At 37.2% G+C, this 19,202-nt stretch overlaps 1 protein-coding gene across 1 annotated transcript in view; it reads right to left on the minus strand.

Annotated features, from left to right (window-relative positions):
• Positions 1-3,087: 3,087 nt before the first annotated feature.
• Positions 3,088-19,202, minus strand: part of LOC104525296 (gamma-aminobutyric acid receptor subunit gamma-1) — a gene marked incomplete at its 3' end in the record, with an annotated part of 34,542 nt that continues 18,427 nt past the window's right edge. Inside the window, exons 4-8 of the mRNA XM_010168404.2 lie at positions 11,048-11,268; positions 8,139-8,221; positions 6,705-6,842; positions 6,429-6,581; positions 3,088-3,299 (exon numbers count right to left, since the gene is read on the minus strand). Coding sequence (XP_010166706.2) covers positions 3,088-3,299; positions 6,429-6,581; positions 6,705-6,842; positions 8,139-8,221; positions 11,048-11,268 — 807 coding nt within the window. The remainder of the gene's footprint in view (positions 3,300-6,428; positions 6,582-6,704; positions 6,843-8,138; positions 8,222-11,047; positions 11,269-19,202) is intronic.

The raw sequence follows: 19,202 nt of genomic DNA on the forward strand, positions 1-19,202 counted from the left end.
ATTCTATGATTCTATGATTCTATGAAAACAGGAATCCCCAACTCAGAAACAACGTGAGAGGATGAAAAAATAACAGTACTGCTTTTCACTGCTCATGTCACCAGTACAGACTGAAGCTGGCTACTGAATTACAAGTTTGAAGAGGTGGCCTGAGAGAGCCAGAAAGACAGTGCCATCTTATAGGCCTAACTATCTACAGGGAATACATAAAATGTATGTAAGAAAGAGACAACATGAGGGAAAAGGGGAAAAGAGTCTAACATCTCACAAGAAAATGACCTTATATAAATTGGCTGAAACTTAAAAATATATAACTAATATGTAGATACAGTAGTATATGCTGATTGTTCATGTACATTCCTATTGATATTGTAGATAAAACTCCACATATAGTGAGAAGCATTTATAAACCACTCTGATAGGACCAAAACCAAATTATTCTGCATTAACACTAACACATGCAAAAAAGAAAGGCATTGCCTGTCGAGATCACAGCACAGGTGATGCATTCACTTCAGATGAAATGATGATCAGAACAAGACCCACAACTAATTAAGTTTAATCTTTCCTGCCGAAACTCATCCTTACTAATGTGGATTTACATAAGCCTATTCATACTATCTTTCTTGAATGATGCCAGCACATATTTTGTAAGATAAAACTGCTGTAATCCTTTGTAAAATCTCACCATTTTTTCACCAGATCATTTATTGTGCCTTATTGGCATCAGAACCTGGAATAATAAGATTTTATTGCATTTTGCAATAGAAATAGAAGACCCATGCAAGGCAAGTTTTCCAAGAAAAAAACACCTGTAAATGAGAACTTTTCAGAGTGAATTAAACTATTTTAATTAAATTGGGGTTTTTTAGTTACATATCCATAACTACAACAGAAAAAGAATGAATATAAGTCTTTGACAAAGGGGAAAAAAACAAAAAGAAAAAAGAAAAAAAATAGGGATTTGTAATTGTATGACTTCCCATTAGTTAATCAGATGGCTTCTTTAATTGTGCTATTTGGAACAAGAAATTGTATAGCTTTCAATAAAACATCACCAAAATATCCCTATTATTCAAATAAGAATCCTTGCATCTAAGTATATTAAATTTAATCCCCTCCCTTTTTTTAGAGTAATCTCTTATCTAGTACGGTTTTATAGCCATAATGTGCTGAAACATGTTTAAAGAATTCTGTGTGAAAAGATGGTTGTTTTTCAAATACTTAGAAACAAAAAACAAGCATTAAGAACAAAATAAAACACAACTGAAGAGTGTTTTGAGTACTATATTGATAATTTTAATCTTAGTCCAAACTCTAGCTATTTATTCAGTAAGTGTCATCGTTTCTATCTCACCATTATTCTACATTTTAAATGGTCATATGCACTGAAAATCTCAAAGCATTTGGCAGATTAGTGCACAAATGGCTGATGTGTGAACAGATTCTGTAGTCTCCGTACTCCATTCAATAAAGTATACTTGCAAACCACTTCAATGGCTTTTGATCTGCCAGCAGCTGATATTTATCTCCCTGGTCTGAATAAGCAGTATTTCCTACCCTCTTCCTTTTCTCCTTGTTGTGCATGCTGAGAGCAGACCTATTTCAGCTCCCTGTTCCCTAAGTGGTGTTGAGACCTCATTGCAACATCTACCTAAAATTGAATCTGCTACGCTAACACTGGGAAGTCCCCCAAATTCTGCAGCCTCTGGTATCTTTTTACCCTCATTGCTCAGCTGTGGCCCTTACCAAAGCCCGTATTCCATGCTTTCCACTGTGCCCACATTTGCATTCACCACTAACAGGAAAGAGGTCTGAGGTTTCCATTTTCCAGTTCTCTTGGCTGTGCTAGATTCCCTGAGGATCACAGTGATGTCTGACTAAGGCAGCACAGGGCAGTATTAACCCTTCACCACTATCACTGCCCTAAATACACAGCTGATCCACTCAGAGTAGCTCACCATATGAAATGTAAGGGCTCTCATTTCCCTGGTATTAAGCCACAGCAGCCCCGCAGTGCCCCCATAAAACAGTCTCCCACAGCAGCACTGCTCAAAGTGGGTGCACCAGTACTTTCTGACACTGGTCACAGAATGGATGTAGTTCATAACAGGATTTCTGCACTTCCGTATCTGGGCTTCTGTAATTTCTTTTCAATTTCTGTTTGATCTTACATAGGTGGTATTCAGCCTTTACCCAGAAAGACAACTGGTATCATGATACAGCTATGCTCCAGCTTCCTTTGATGAAATAATCTGGCTTTGAAACATTGTCCTTCTTATTGTCTCCAAAAGATTACTACAATCAAGCCTCAGATATGAAGACTAGTGTTCAAATGAATAAGCTATTTAACACCTTTACCTCAGTGTTTTATTGGTTTAAAGATTAGCCTTAATATTTGTAATGGCTTCCAACAGTAGATTCTTTGGATGTTCCAGTATACTTTCTACATGAACAGAAAGCCTCTTAAAATTGACTAATACTTGCTCCTGGGATATGGCAGGATTCACACCATACAAACATCAACTTGTAAAAGCTGAAGGTTCATTTTAACAGAAAGTAACATGAAATTAAATGGAGAGAAAAAAAAAAAAAAGGAATTAAAATAGAATTTTTGAAGTGGAAGGGAGTCAGGACATTAACCAATAATAAGCACTTGATGCAGACCCAAACAAATCCTCATATCTTCAGTCCATTTACACTGTCTCTACTGCTACAATCTTATCTATGGTTCTCTGTCAGATGCTGTTTTCAGAAGCTCTTTGTGCAGACACAGAACTGTCTCCACAAGCACACACTCTATGGACAGTTCTAGGAGCACCAAGGACTTGGCCATGACACGGAAGTATGGAATATTGTATCAAACCATTCTCTAGCTTAGGCTCGTGTGTTCTTATTCACATATGACTGGAATGATCTAAAGCCTTTGCTCATTAGTGTATTTACAGAAAAACTGTAAAAAAAAAATAAAATAAATACTAGTGTATATATGTAAATACTACTTCTACTTAAGAACCAGTCTCTCAAAATTAATGCTACAACAAAGAGCATTCTGTATTTTTCTTCTTCTTGTTTGGCTAAACTTACTGATGGCTTAGATTTTGCCTTCTTTTCCTTTCCTTTGTCCCCTTTTCTGTTGCTGGTAAAGTAATGCAAGGTGCCATATTCCATCAAGGCAGCAAACACAAAAATGAAGCAAACTGAAACAAAAAGGTCCATTGCTGTTACGTAGGAAACCTTTGGGAGTGACTTCCTAGCAATTGTACTCAATGTTGTCATGGTCAGCACCGTTGTAATGCCTGTTTGAGAAAGAAAGAAAAAAAGACAGGAAAAGGTAAGTGTGTAAATCCAATCATATTGTCACAAAAAAAAAATCTTCAAATGACCCCTAAATTCATTCATGAGGCATACAAGAACTGAGCCACAGCAGGGTTCATTGCTGATCACAGCCACACTCATTGGTGCTACTGCAAGAAGCCATCCCTATAGATCCAGCGGCCACCATGAGATCATACAGGAGGCAGCACATATCAGTTTAAATCCCTCCCATTTTCAACACACACACTGAACAAACAATGACACTGAGAAAGTTTGTGTAATTTTATAAATCTTTTCTAAAATGCACACATAAAACAAATACGATAGGCAAACAGGTACAAATAAACACACAAATTTTATAAACACAAAAATGTCCTTTGGCTCTTGAAAGATTAAAATGTACAAAAGGATGCACTCAGAAAAAAAGATGTGTTATTTATCAATGACTTCAAACTTTCAGAAAACACAGGAAAAAGGAAAAAAAATTCAGTTGTTTGCTTTGGACATGTAGCAGATCAAACTAGATGACTTCATGGCTTTTCTGGTCTCATTCTCTGAGTTACTAGGTATTTTTTCAATACTGTGTCTTAAGTAACAGAAAATGTTTCCCTTGATTCACTTCCATACAAGTTAATTAAAAGAATAAGCTGGCCTTAATAGTGATGTGTTCAGAATCTCAAGTATACCACTCTTCACTGGTTTAACATTTAGAAGGTGTTAATACTTTTTTCTTACATTTGATGCTTCAGGGAGATGCTAAGCTTTTTTCATAGTAGTCCAAAATTAAGATGTGACCTTTCCTTTGGAGAGCAATACTTGAACACACAAATAATTTGCTATTTACATGCACAGGCTTATTGCAAAAAAACGTGTTATACCAGTCTAAGGCTGCCTACAGCTTTTAAATCAAAGCATGGAATCAGGGGTTGCTATGGACTTATCCTGCAGCAAGAAAGCAGTGGGGATTTTGCAACAGATTTCCCAATGAAATTACATGGCTAAAAGGGCAAACAGATAACCACAGAGTTTTTCAAAAGTGCTTCACTTCCACTAGATGCTTTTGAAAATCAATTAGGCATTTCTCTGTATAGTTAAATATCTAAATACCTTTAATAATCTCAAACCTTTTGCTTTGGGAAACCACAATCTGTCAGGATCTTTCAACATATACAGAAGAAAAACGCCCAAGCTTTTTCAGTGTACCAGACCCCAGCATGGCCTCCAGGTGGGAAGTCACAGCCACAATTCCCCTTACTGACTTCTGTTCAGAGAGGACAAAAGGAGACATGGACTTTTCCAGTCCATTCCACCACGTGAAAGGCATAAAGGGGGCTGTAACAGTGACCAAACCTTCCACAGCATCACAACTGTTTGTCAGAAAGGACCTTGCTTAGGTTTGGCTTTCTTGTCTTAATTTCTCCGTCTTTTTCTATAAAATTGTGCCTATTTGACTGATATGCTCTTTCTTCTTCATCAGAACATCCACATGTAAGAATTCATCTTACAATCTGTCAGACGATGGATTCTGCATGTTTACACAAAAGGAGCTCAGAGTTAACTGCAGGGAACTGTAAATATTATATTGAAAATATTTGTAGTACATCTCATGTAGATGAAGGTTAGTACTGCTGAAGTGAGTGCATGGCAACTCTAGCTTAACCTTGAGATCAAAGGCAAATTTGCTAGCTTTGTGGCATAGAAAAAGTGCTCTGTAAAAAGAACAAGGTGGATACAAGATAACAACAACACAGTTTTTCCTGTTATAGCTAGTGTCTTTCCAGACAGCACTCACAATGATGTCCAACGATTCATCAGTCAAAGAAATCTTACAATAAATTTCTAAATCAAGACGTGAAACTATCAAGAGAGAGCTTCACTTATTTATTCAAGATTTTATGCTCCCTTCACTAAACTTTTCAGTACTTTTAAATAGTATAAAGTTAAGATCCAAGACTGGGATTTTCTTCTCTTACCTTTCATTAGGTTACTGAACCATGCTCATTTTTGCTTACTTTCTTTCCTGACTCATTAACCTTGCAGGCTTGACCGCACAGTGGTCCAGTTTCAGTGGGAAAGACTGAGAGTTAAAGCCTGGACTCGCCCTTCTGGTAGGACAACCTCCTATAATGTGGGAATGGTGTGTGTGCACAATTCTATAAGCTGATGAGGAAAATTAACGCACATCTCTCACTTCCTAAGATACGCTCTCAGATCTTGAACTTTCCCCCAAAATAGGTCACACTGCCATCACCAATTTTACTAAAAGTATCTGTCACTGCTAAGCTCAAAGTTGCTATTGTGTGTCCTGCACACTGCACACACCCCTGTCTATCGTGCTTTATGTAAAGACTACAACGCTTCTCCAAGGCAGCATGTCAATCCCAAACAGTCAAACGTAGAGACTAACACTATGCTAAATAGGTCAGCCAAGATGATACTAACACAAAATTACCTCTGTAGCAGAACTTGCAACAAACACACTTCAGTACTGTCTACAGTAAAAGCAGAACAGTGAGTCAGGTTTTGTGAGTTACATGCTTAATTGCTTGAAGTGCAACTTCAGTTGCAAATTTTCTGCCCTATCCTGGGCTTAAAAGAACAACTGAATCATTTATATTATTAAAAAAAAAAAAAAAACACAACAAAAAAACAACAACACAAAACCTAACAAAAACAACAACAGAAAACAACAACATCAAAAAGTAAAAAACAAATCTTCACAGTTTTTGCCTGTGTAGTAATGACATCCTTTGTTCCATAATGCTAAGGGAAGTTTAATCATACTTGTCAGACTAATGATTGTCATACTGCCATCCCTAGAGGTGATGAAAAGAACATAAAGAAGAAAAAAAATGTATTTATGTGAACAACAGTGGATCCACAAGGTCTGGATCAGGATTTCCTGATTTCTATTCTTAACACTCCCTCCTTAAGCCCTGCTGTGCAACCACAGCAGGATCCTCCTACTCTTAATCTTGCAGTTCAAGAGAAGGTGTGACCAACGGTCACAATCTGAAGGGGAATAAACTGTGGTTAATTTACTCCCTGCTACAGATTTGTATTCCTGGCGAGTACCAGACCCTTCAAGGTCGAAAAAAAGACATTCTTACCCAGAGAAGTCCTTGCAGGAACTGCATCCTTATTGATCCAAAATGACACCCATGAAAGAACAACCGTAAGTATACAAGGAATGTATGTCTGAATAGTAAAATATCCCATACGTCTGCTGAGATCAAAGAAGATTGTCATAATAATATAATCACCTATAAATTAAAAGAAGAAAAAATACTTACATGACTTTGAAAATGGCTTTCAGTTGTATCTTCAGCTGTTAATCTTGTTCTACATAGATATTACATGAAATAAAACTTAATAATTTGCCTTACCAGACAAAGTATGAGAAATTTCAGTTGTATTTCGTAATCCTACAAATGCAAACTGATACAATCTCCAGTACTTTGGATCTGCCACTTCAACGGAGGTTTTCTTCCATTTGTATTCAATTTCATTTCTAGGATATCCATCTAGAATAAAGCAGAGCAAATCAAGCATTCAGCCACAGTATATACCAAAGCATGTGTTGTGATCTCTGAAGTTGTTTATGAAGTAAACCAGGGCTATACATAAAGTGGATCAGAGAGAAAGCCAATTTATAGTTCACCTGATACACTTAGAACTTAACTACATAATATCTAGACTCGGTTTTAAGCCTAGCTATGATGGATCAAGATGTTTGATCGATTAGTGAAGCAAATACAAATGTTTAGGAAATATCTACATAATATTCTGGAACTCAGATACGAAAAACTGGTTCAGAATCATCACTATTAATTAATAAACAAATGTAATATACAGTATCCTTAAAAGACCACAAATAGCTTAAAAGGACAGATACTTATTAGTACATAATTTGATAAAATTCCTATTGATGTTTATTGAAAATTTCTTTGTCTATTATTCCCAGAATTTAGTTTTGTGGCCTGATTCACTGTCCACTATTTCAATTTTAAGGAAGTGCAACCTTTTTGATTCTCATGTGCCTTACATGTTGCCTCACATTATCCTGCAGAAAGGAAGAAATGAAATTAAGCAAGACTTGTTTGTGTGGCACAACTATTCAATCAATGGAGTTACCAAAGCACATTTAGCTGGAAGGACTCAAGAAGGAATTATTAAAGGAAAACATTAATTTAAAGAGAATCACTGAAATTTTATTTCATTGCCTATTAGGTTCCACACTTAGGAATAACTCATTCAGTGTGTTTTCTTTTGCCAGTAATAGCACAATTCCCTGAGGAGGTTTTTTTTTTCATATAGTTTATATTAAAGAAATTAAGCCTGAAAGTTGTGTTTCTTGCTCACATAAATAAGTTCCATGGAAAGGAGAAGGACTTCTTACACTAATTAAACATTTACAGGAACAGGTTGAAGAAGACATCTTATTTTTCCTTTTAAGTATACCACATGGAATGAATTCAAAGCTGACAAGTCTAGTAGGCTTAAAAAATAAAAGTTCTTCCAGGGCAATAGATTTCTATTCAGTGGAATGGGCATTGCATCAGACTCTTGAGCAATAAAATTATTTTTAAAGTTGCAACTAAATGGAGTTCATGTAATTCAACTCATTCATTACTGCATTTAATAATGCATTAAATAATGCAATAAATTTAATTAAAACATAAACAGGTCAGTTCTTTCCTTCACTACAAGGTTTAAAAAAGTAAACACTTGCTGTCATGCTGACAGAATTTAAGGAAATGTAAAGCCTGAATGTAGAGAAAAAAAAAGAAAGCAAAAAAACCAAGTATTTTACCACCTACAGCTTGAAAACTCCAGTGGACAGGAGTGTTCATCCATAGGAAAGTTATGAAGCTGAAGATAACATTCAGCATTAATTGTCAGCCTAATGAGAAAAGGAAGGAAAAAAAATAAAAATTATTAAAAAATATTATACTCAAGCATCCAGACACTTCAGAATAGATAGTAAAAAACATGCACAGAAATCAATTTTGCCAATTAAGGGATGTTATGCATTGCCAACTGTGTATCTGCAAAAAACATTCAGCATCACTGCTGAAGAACAAAAACTATCATCCTATGCAACCTGAGGACCTGTGTTGTTTCAATTGGCATTTCAAGACATTTCAAAAATTTCAGTTGATTTGGAGGAATCTCTCAGCTCTCTACCAGAAATAGGGATTAAAAGGGAGGGAGTGAAGGCAGGGCAAGAAGGAAAGTTTATGATAGCAAATAAAGGAACTGTCTGAAGAACGCCTTTGTCAAGTCAAATTGCATTTGGCATTGTTGTATCTGGTGGCTATATACATGAGAGAGAAAGTGGTAACGCTCTTGGGCTTGCTCTACAGTCATGGAAGCAGCTCTGGTGAAGACAGGATCATGGATAGGAAAGAGCAGACTTTATATTTCTACTCATTTAATGTCTAAGGCATTCAAGTAATTCACGTAACTGATATACATTTTTGCAGTAGTTTAAGACTCATACCGATATCAACTGAATCACTTTCTGCTTTTGAAAGTCCTGTCGCAGGTTTCCAAAGAGCTTCCAAGCAACCAGTGCAAAATCCAGTTCTGCTAACTTCCTGCTAACTAGAAAGCTACAGTAAGGTTCTAGACTCTTAACTGCCTTCTTTGCATTTCAAATACCTCCTCCTTTGTTGGTAACACTGTGAAGAAAGTCAGAATGTCTTCTAAAATCAACTTTGAAAATTAACCTAATGCTTACATACTTGACTGTATGCAATACTTACATACTAGACAAAAAAGGGATGGGGAAAGGAAAATTCTGCCACATGCTGCCAGAAAGCTCTGTAAGTCTGTGAAAAAAGTAGTTATTCTACACAAAGTGTCACTAGGACCTTTCCTGAAATTCCTCCTGACCAAGAGAGAGGTTTATAAGGGAAAGTGTATTTCTTGTCATATACAGGGCCAGGGGTGGGGGGAGAGAAACCCCACACACACACACTTTCAAGTAAAACACTTGCATCCCTCTGAAGATGCTTTTCAAATTTGCCAACTATGGTATATGCATTTATTGTCCTTATTTTACATTTTCAACCTTTGGATAGTCAAATGTTTAAAGAAAAAGACAAGAAACCCCAGACTTTTATTAAGAGAAACACAACTAGATTTGTATTCACTGATGGGTGCAATGGACATACCAAGGACTACTCTCAGAGGAGATTCAGTAAGCCTGACTAACAGAACCACCAGGTCTGCTCCCGGAATTACCAACAATGAGAGTGGTGGTACAGGGAGCCTGTGAACCTGGAGCACCATCAGATTCTGTTATTGTTCCTTCAATAACCAACATATGAAACTCTCAACATTATTCCACCTTAGGCCAAATTCAGGCCATATCCTTACCTACACAGATGTTTCCATGTCACATTGCTGGGTGAATACTCATTCTGCTCTTTTATCATTAGCTCACTGCACTTCATAGCTCATACTCTAGCACAATAATTCTAACCTATTGATCTGGGAGAGCTCATGTGGTTTCTTTGGTTGTGTTTGTTTCTTTGTGTTGCTTAGACCTTGTTTAAAAGAAACTGTACATTGAAACTGAATGGACAATGGAAAGTTAAATCCAAGTATGACTCTAGAATTGTTAGCAAGAAAAAAAATATTTAAAAATTAGCATGTCAACAGAAGAGGCTCTCTAGAGATTTTTATAAACACCAGCATTAGCTCTTCAGAGATATTTGCGTGCTCTCAAATGATGCACACTAAGAAAAAATTCACAGTAAGAGAATTCTTTTAAAAAATTCTAATTCTTCTTACTTCTGACACAGAAGACTTCTATAAATTGTTCATACAATACAACTAGGCTGCATATGAAAACAGCATAAATGACTGAAAGTAATTAAAAGGTACTACTTTTTGTTTAAAATAAATAAATCAATAAACTCTTAAGAGGAGAATCAGATTCATGGCATCCTCTACAGGGACTGCTTCTTGATCAGATCCTAATTTATTGCAAGATTTTTTAGACATAGTTAAAAACAAAACTGAGAGACAACCCTAAAATGCTTTCTGTAGACTACAGCCTTTCAAGAACTGTTTGAAAAGTGACTCACAGATCAGTACGGATAGCCTAGATGATAAGCTTAAAACCAGCACAAGCATCCCACATTTGCCAAGAAGAATTATCATGAACATACTTGCTTATGCCTAATTTGGATGAACAGATTTGTTAATTTTAATAGCTTGCAAGAGTAAATTTGTTAAGAAGTATGTGCAGGACTGGGGCCTTATCTTTAATCAAACTTCTTATGATTTTTATTATCTGAAGCATTTAATATTTTACTTATTGAATTTGGTAGAAATCAGATACTGAACTACTTAGAACAGAAAGTATGCAAAACAATTTATCACTAGATCTGCAATATGTTGGCGACAGACCACCATGGTGCTACATGCTATATAACATATTTTTTTTAGTCTTGTCTGTACCTAAACAAGATTAAAATTTTCTATCCCCTTCAATTGTCTTTACCCATATATCTAGGCAATTATTTCCATTCAATTAATTTCATGTATTTCATGATCAAATAATCTTTTTATTTTTTTTAATCTTTTAGTAAATTCCTTGCAAATTCCTGCAGTCCACAAAACAAAAGAGATGCCAAGGACTTGGTTTGTATTCATTATTTTCATATTCCTGATCATAACAGTTTTATTTTTTTCTACTCAGTTAATAAAAACCCACCTTAGAGTGTATAATACTCTTCCATCACTCCAGATTCGAAGTAAACGATTTGGAGTTGTAATCCAGTGAGCATCAGATTTCCTTGAGTTCCGGAAGAAAGTGTCAGGAATCCAAATTTTTCCAACCATATTGCTATTAAGCATAAGCACCTTCATTGAGCTGTTAAATTTTAGACGACTGTCATACCAAGTCTGGGCAAAAATTATATCTATAGTGTATTCCTAAAAACAGAGAAACAACTGTATCTATGTATATGTTTACAAAAGTCTGCAAGCCAACATTTTTTTTAATTTATACAGAAATCCAAGGCCACTTCTTCTATTCTATTTTTTATCACCATTTGCATAGCACACAGCAGCCTGTAACCCCAAACGGAGAAAGTACTGGCTGATGAAAGACATACACAGCCTTCTGTCCCTCCCCTAAAGGGACACACAGTGATTAGTTAAGGAAGAGGAGATGTGATGGGAGCTTGCTGTAACTTGGAGGGCCCCACACAGTCCAACCACCTCTGGGGGCCCTAGAAGGAAATTTAAGGGCAACCTTAATACTTCAGGGCTAGACAATGTTTGTTAAAACAGATTGTACATCTCTTAAGAAGCAAAACAAATAAAATTTCTGTATTTTTTCCCCAAACTTTACAACACACAATTTAAGATCCTTCAAGAAATTTCAGATTTTGAAAAATTCATGAATATGTGGCAAGTAAACATCACAGTTTGCAGAACTATCTGTTACCATCTGCCTCATATTATCTATCTACATGCATACAAAAATATGCATAATCATAATCAGGAAGGAAATTTCTGTAAAGCAAGTCCACTTTACTTTTAATAAGCTTCAAGAAAGCTCCTTTTGTGACAGAAAGTCAAATTCCCCAGTAGACTTATGGCTAGAAAAGAAAGGTGAAAAATATAATAAATAAATAAATACTCCTCAGCCTTTTAATGAGACAATTCTTGAGACAGTAAAACTTCAGGGAGATAAACATTACACATGCAATTAAATATTGTTTTTCAAAGAATCCACCCAGTTGTTCTTGCACTCCAGACAAAGAAGTAATGCAGCAGCCTCTTCTCTGCTGTATTTGTCACAGCTCCAGACCATGATGCTGACCTTAAGGGCAACAGTCTCACTACTTGATGGCAGATGTGATCTTTCCTGCATGGCTGCCCCATGAGGGCTCCAATGAGTAAGTCAGCAGCTCCTCTGCAGGGAAAAAGAGCTGGAGATCAGACTTAAGATACTTGGTGCTGGTTGTTCACCTGTCAGTTAAGGGATGACTGGGCAGGGGGAAAAGAGAAAGAGACTGGTTCAAACTCTTGCTTGACCCAAAGACATCACTACTAGTTTACTTGGCCAAGAAAAATGCACAGTGCAGACAGTCAATTCTGGTGTTAAGTAAAATAAAAGTGGAAGGCTTTGCTGGTTGGAGAGGGGGGTTTTGTTCATTTTACTTTTAAATAATCAGAGCAGCCAACTGTATGGGTTACAGATTCCTCACTGATTTCTGCAACTGATACCATCCATCTCCCAGGAAAGTTTGTGAAATTTGGCACTTCATCCTTGAGAAGTGCCAAGGGAGATATTCCAGGACTACCTCAATCTCTCTCAATTTTCCCGCCACCCCAGGTGGGAAGAGAAGAACATGTTCAGGAAACAGATATGCAAGAGGGAGGCTTGCCTTTGCTCTATGATGTATGGCAGATGAGTTACCACCTGGACTGTGGTAACTCAATGACTCTCAAAGGTTTTGAATAACTAGTATATAAGGCAAACAGGGGAGGGACAGAGGGGACAAAAGGACAAAAATGTATTTTAGAGGTGACTTCACTCTAAAACTCTGCTTATTCCTTGAGAGGCACTGCCACCAGGGGAAGATTATGCAGGTCAAAACAAGTCCTTCATTATTTTATTTCTGTAAACAACATTCAAGACACCTGTGAAAACCCAGGGCCTGTTTAACCTTAAAATTCAGCTTTCTGTGCTCATCTGTAGTGCTTACAACTGGAAAGGAAACTTGCCTTGCTGTGGTGTAAATGAAAACCCGAGGCAGGGCACCAGAGAAGTGTTTTAATGGGCTTAAGTGGAACAGAATGAACAAAGATTTATATGTTGCTTTTACAGTACTAATAGGATAAAAAAATAAGTAGGTGAGTGAAAGAGACACAACCAAATGTATGAAAAGAGCAGACTGCCTGAGTTTGAAGGTGTTACTCTAAGGAGTCACTTCTCAGTAGCAGTGCATTGTCCAAGGAAAAGAAATTTGTCAAAGTGTCATTACACTCAAATCCACCCAGAGCAAGTAAACTCAGGCTGTCATAGAATACTAACCACCCTAACAAATGAACATAAAAAAGGAAGAGGAGCTCACAGATTACTTTGAACACACAAAGCAAAGGAACAGCCTCAGTGCACCCAGATGTTTCTATTCTCTTATGTTTCAGTATTAAACGTGCAAGTTTTTATCATACCCCTATAGTACAGGAGTTGTTTAAAGAACTTTTTTTTTAATAAACTCTGTTGAAATCCTTCATGATACATTTATCACTGTTCAAAAATAATACAATTCACAATAGTTTAGTATAATAAAATTAATAATGACTTGTTTCCAAGTATCTTGTTGAATGCACAATCAGATCCAACTGCTAGCCTCCTGTCACATACCTGCAGAGGATGATCCTCCATTTGTAAACTGACACTTCAGCACCCAGACATCTTCCTCTCCCTCGGGAGTCAGCCAAGAGGCACACACATGTACACACATTGTAGGGTGCAAGACATGTGTAAATGGGACTCAAATGTATAATTAGCCTTCTTTCTGAACACAAGTTTCCTCATAGAAGAGGCCAAGTGGCATAGGTCCATATAGATCCCAAACAGTCACCAAGCACATGCAGATATATACGATGATCAGACAACTAAGAATCTGGCAGCATGCAGCTGTGACAGTATAGATGCTCGAGAGCAATAACCTGAAAGGGAACTATGCTAGGGGGATTATCAAGAAAGTTGTATTCTTTCTAAAAATCTAGTTTTGAAATGGGCCTAAAATTTACAGATTTTAGGCATTCATATACTGAATTCCCTTAAACTTGCATGTCCTGAAAAATATTTGGAAAAAAAACATTGGATAAGGAACTGTCTGGATGGTTGCACTCAAAGAGTTGTGGTCAACAGCTCAATGTCTGAGTGGAGGCCGGTGACGAGTGGTGTCCCTCAGGGGTCGGTACTGGGACCGGTGCTGTTCAACATCTTTATCAGAGGCATGGACAGTGGGGTTGAGTGCACCCTCAGAAAGTTTGCCGACGACACCAAGCTGTGTGGTGTGGTTGACACGCTGGAGGGACAGGATGCCATCCAGAGGGACCTTGACAGACTTGAGAGGTGGGCATGTGCTAACCTCATGGAGTTCAACAAGGCCAAATGCAAGGTCCTGCACCTGGGTCAGGGCAATCCTAAGCACAAATAGAGGCTGGGTGATGAGTGGCTTGAGACCAGCTCCAAAGAGAAGGACTTCGGAGTGCTGGTGGACGAGAAGCTCAATATGAGCCGGCAATGTGCGCTTACAGCCCAGAAGGCCAACCATATCCTGGGCTGCATCAAGACAAGTGTGGCCAGCAGGTCAAGGGAGGTGATTCTCCCCCTCTACTCCACTCTCATAAGGCCCCACCTGGAGTACTGCATCCATTTCTGGAGTACTTTATTTCCAAAATTAGATGAATAAAAGCCATATCTTTGTTTCGACATTGTATGAGCAAACACAACAGCAGTCAGATTTATACAATGTTCTTTTAGTGCAACAAATCTTTCTGAGCAACTATTTTGTTTTCCCTGTTTTCTTACAAAAAGTTAAAATTAACACTCATCACTACTTCTATTAGTCTTTCATAAAACTCACCATTCAATGCCACTGTGTAACCATAAAAATTGGTTTACTACTCTCTCTTTCAAATGAAACTGATAATGGAATAGCCATGCAGAATAAAATGCAATCAATCTATGGCTGTGTTAGTCACAGCCATAGCAAACTGCATGCTTATTCATATTAAGCTGCACAGGGTTCAATAACCATGGCACATGTTAGCTCATATTTGGCATTTGATTAGATCACTGAACTCTATCTTGCACAGCTGGCATAAAGAGCCCACCTGCCTAATTATTTACAGATAACTGCAATCCTCCTCCATCTCTTTCCTCTCTAAAAGATCATAACAAACTCTAAAGGCTGGGAACACAGCGACTAATCAGAGACTATCATTAAAGGGCCAGACAGAGAACAAAGCATGAATATTGACAAGCAGGTGTATAGTCCAAAAGAAAATAATTTAATAAATAAAAGCAATTACTTCAAATAAAGTAGGAACAGCTACTGTATGGGAATAAATTGAATCCTCAACATCAGTTTCATCGTCATGCACAGTTCAGTTACAGTCAGACATGAAAATGTGCCAGTGGAATGATTTTTTTTTATTGGAAAGCTGCAAAAGAAAGGGAGGCAGATAACATCTGTCCTGGTTTTTAGCTGAAATAGAGCTGGTTTTCTTTTTAGTAATTAGAAGAGCGGCGTTTTGTTTTTCAGCCTGGGACTCTCTGTGAGAGACACTGTTTACATTTTTGTCACTGGAAGTGAAGGATTTTGTGTTCTGTTAGTCCACAAGCACAAGATTTAAGGGGGGAGAAAAATATTTAAATTAATAAACTTAATTGACAGTTAGATATGCCAATGGGGTATTCCATATCATATCACATCATGTCCACTACATCAGTGAGGGTCTCTTCCTCTTTTAGCTTCTCTGGCTTTCGCTGGGACTCTCGTTCTTCCGGGATTGCGGTTTCGGTTCGGGATTGTCGCTCCTCCGGGATCGTTATCTGGGAACGGGCCGGGCTCGGTCAGGAGGGGGGTTGAGCTATAACATTGGGTGTCATTCACTTGCATATTTTGTTGCTGTTATCGTTATCTCTACTATTTTAATATTATTAATAGTATTATTTTAAGTTTTCTCTCTATTATTAAACTGTTCTTATCTCAACCTACAAGCCTCCTTATCCTTGCCCCCCCAATCCTCTCCCCTATCCCCTGGGGGTGGGGGAGAAGTGGGTGAACGGCTGTGTTTGCTGCTAGCCAAGGTCTAGCCAAGTGAAACTGTCACAACATCCTACACAATTGTTTCTCAATGCAAATCATATCACATGAATTCCAACATAGTATCAATAAGGATGGGAAAAAAAAATCTCAAAAAGCAGAAAAAACCCATTTTTCTTGGATACTTTGTCTGGCAGTCTCACAACTGATTTGATATTCCACGGTAAAAACTGTGGAGAAGTCAAGCAATGAGTACCTAAATTGTTGGCTGGATTATGTTAACTGCAACACAGTTTGTTTGAGAACAGGAAAAAAGCAGCCCAGTTTTCTGAAGTCAAACACAAAAGTAATGAAAAGTCCTAAACCAAAACTCAGAACTGAAAAATTGTGCTAGCGAACTACAGGCTTACAATACAGTTCATTACCAGTGAATTCCAGAGAAAAATTAATAAAAACATACTCAAGTCACTTTATCTGTGCTCAGAAACCCAAACCAGCTTTTATTTCGGATTCAAAATTTCACCTGAAGGGCACCTGGAGTTTTCTGGAGTTCAACAAGCTAATTCATAAATCTGTTTCACAGGGAGCCCCTGAGAGTTCAGTTAGCAAGTGTGACATGAGTTCATCTTATTCAGTTAAAAGTATTTTCCCGAGGTATTTTGCCTATGTTTGTTCATTCTATCCAGCTTTCTAATTCCTTAAACTGGAACTTAATGCAAGGGAGGCAAGGAATTTTTCAGGGAAAAAAAAAAAAAAAAAAAAAAAAGAGTTGAGGAAACTAAAGAAAGCATTCTACCAACCTATATGTTTTGACACTAAGAGTTTCGACACTAAGGTTCTGGTTTGCTTTCAGTTGAAACTTGAATATTTCAGCAACTGCCACTCATAAACAAATGTGACTTAATATCAAAGATTCATTTTAGTATGCTGATTAAGAGGTTTAAACAACAAAGAAACTCCCAGGCAAAACTGGCAACCACATGCTTTCCTAAGAGGTAAGCAGCAAATAGAGCATCAAGCATTAGTCAATTTATCTTCATCTTGCCAGTGTGCTGGCTACAATAAACATTTGTAACCTTTACCTTTTCCCTCACCTAAATATCTCCGGACATCAATAAGGGGCTATTAAGTAATTTATTAAAATACTTAACTTATCTTTGATGTATAACTACTCTTAACAAAATGTCTAAACTGTGGTTGCTCTCTCCTGGTTGGTTACTTTAAAAGCCATTTAAAATATTTTTGTGCTGCTTCAGGGCCATCAATGGTTTCAGAGCTTGATCCCCATGGCTGGGACCAAAGTAAAAGTAAAATTTATTGGTTTGGTAAACCATTTTAGTTTGCTCACTAGAGTAATCTAAACCTAGTGACCTTACAGTGAGATCTAAATGATCCAACAAATCACAATGATTCTGATATGTACCTGCAATACTACATTAATGATACTGCGCCTATGGAAGAGGTGGGGGCTGCAGGAAATATACTGAACAGAAGTGCACAGCATCTGCTCCCAGAGTCTCTTAACCAGTCAGATTGTTATAATTGTACAGATAATCACACTGGAGGATGCTATGAGAACATATGCACAGGGTAAGTGGAAATATGGCAAATCATATCTACAGAAGGTGAGGGAGTACAGCGAGCCCTACATAGTCACAATACAGAAAAAATCTATCCCTCTTTACACCATAATTTGGCATCTGTGCTTATCCAATCCTTATTTTGAACATGCAAAGTGACAGATGCAAACAACAATGTGAATAAAAGGCAAGATTTATTTCAATGCTTTGTAGATTAGGAACTGTAATTAAAATCTTGCCAACAGTCAACAGATTATCTAGGAAAGTAACTACAGCACTTCAGCAAAATCTCTGCTTTTATTTGATCATCTTAGATTTTGGCCATTTGAAGAGAGCGTAAGGAGAGGAAGTAGATTATATATATCTATATGCACTCCCACACTTAAAATTATACAAAAAGTTTTGGTTTGCTTTTCAATTGAAACTTGAATATTTCAGCCACTGCCACTCATAAACAAACAATAAACTACAGAAAGAACCAGAGAAGACAACTCAGAACAAAACAAAACAACAAAAATAAAATCAGATATAAATACATACATCTATATTAAAAACCCAGGTGTGAATACTGGTATGGATTCAGGGTTCAACTTGGAGGTTGTAAATAGTGATTTATCAGCACCACTAACTGTACTTTCTAAATTCAGAAACTACATCTACCTTCCCGTAACTAGAGAGAGTCAAATAATCAAAATTGGTCCCACAAACAACTTTAGTGACAAAAATCAAGCATACATGCACATTACTCAAGCATACATGGTCTTCTACAGTTTCCTTTTATAAATAAGCTATAAACTCGCAAACACAATACTTCACCATTCAGTATGGTGCAACTGTTTTTAAAGTAAGAGTAATTACACAGTTACTGTTTAGTCTTTTATTTCCATGGTTTTACTGCCATGCTCCAAAATCCCAACACTGATGGCAAGGAGACTCATCTGAGTTTGTTTTCTACCTTGCAACTCCTGTAAGATACATGATCCTCCATGAAACACAGCACTCCTATCAGTTCAGTTTTCTGGCTGATGATGCAATCATGCAACTCCAAATATCAATAACCTGCTACACTGAAGATACAAGAGCATGAACAACCGTTAAGAACTTCCTAAAAGAGCCTCTATTTGCTTATTGGCCACAAGGGCATAACCCTTTGTGGAGACAACCCTCTACAATAGAAACACTACTGTTATTCAAAAAGGTGAAATCTCTTGCAGCACTTCCTGCATGCCAGTGAATGACAAACTCCCAAATAATCCAACAAAAAGTGGTTTAGATATGCATTCTCCACAGCGGTCAAAATAACCACCCAGAATGTATAAGACTTGATGAAACATAAAATCTTACAACAATAGAATAAAAATATTGAAGGTCAAGACCTACAGGCAGGAAAGCTACGTTCACATACTAGCAAAAGCACACTGCATTTCTTAATAGCTATTTTGTCAGCACTAACAAAATGTGCTTCCTTACTAACAAGGGAAGAGGGCAA

Source organism: Antrostomus carolinensis, unplaced genomic scaffold (genome assembly GCF_000700745.2).
Source record: "Antrostomus carolinensis isolate BGI_N321 unplaced genomic scaffold, ASM70074v2 scaffold5005, whole genome shotgun sequence".
Classification (NCBI taxonomy): Eukaryota; Metazoa; Chordata; class Aves; order Caprimulgiformes; family Caprimulgidae; genus Antrostomus; species Antrostomus carolinensis.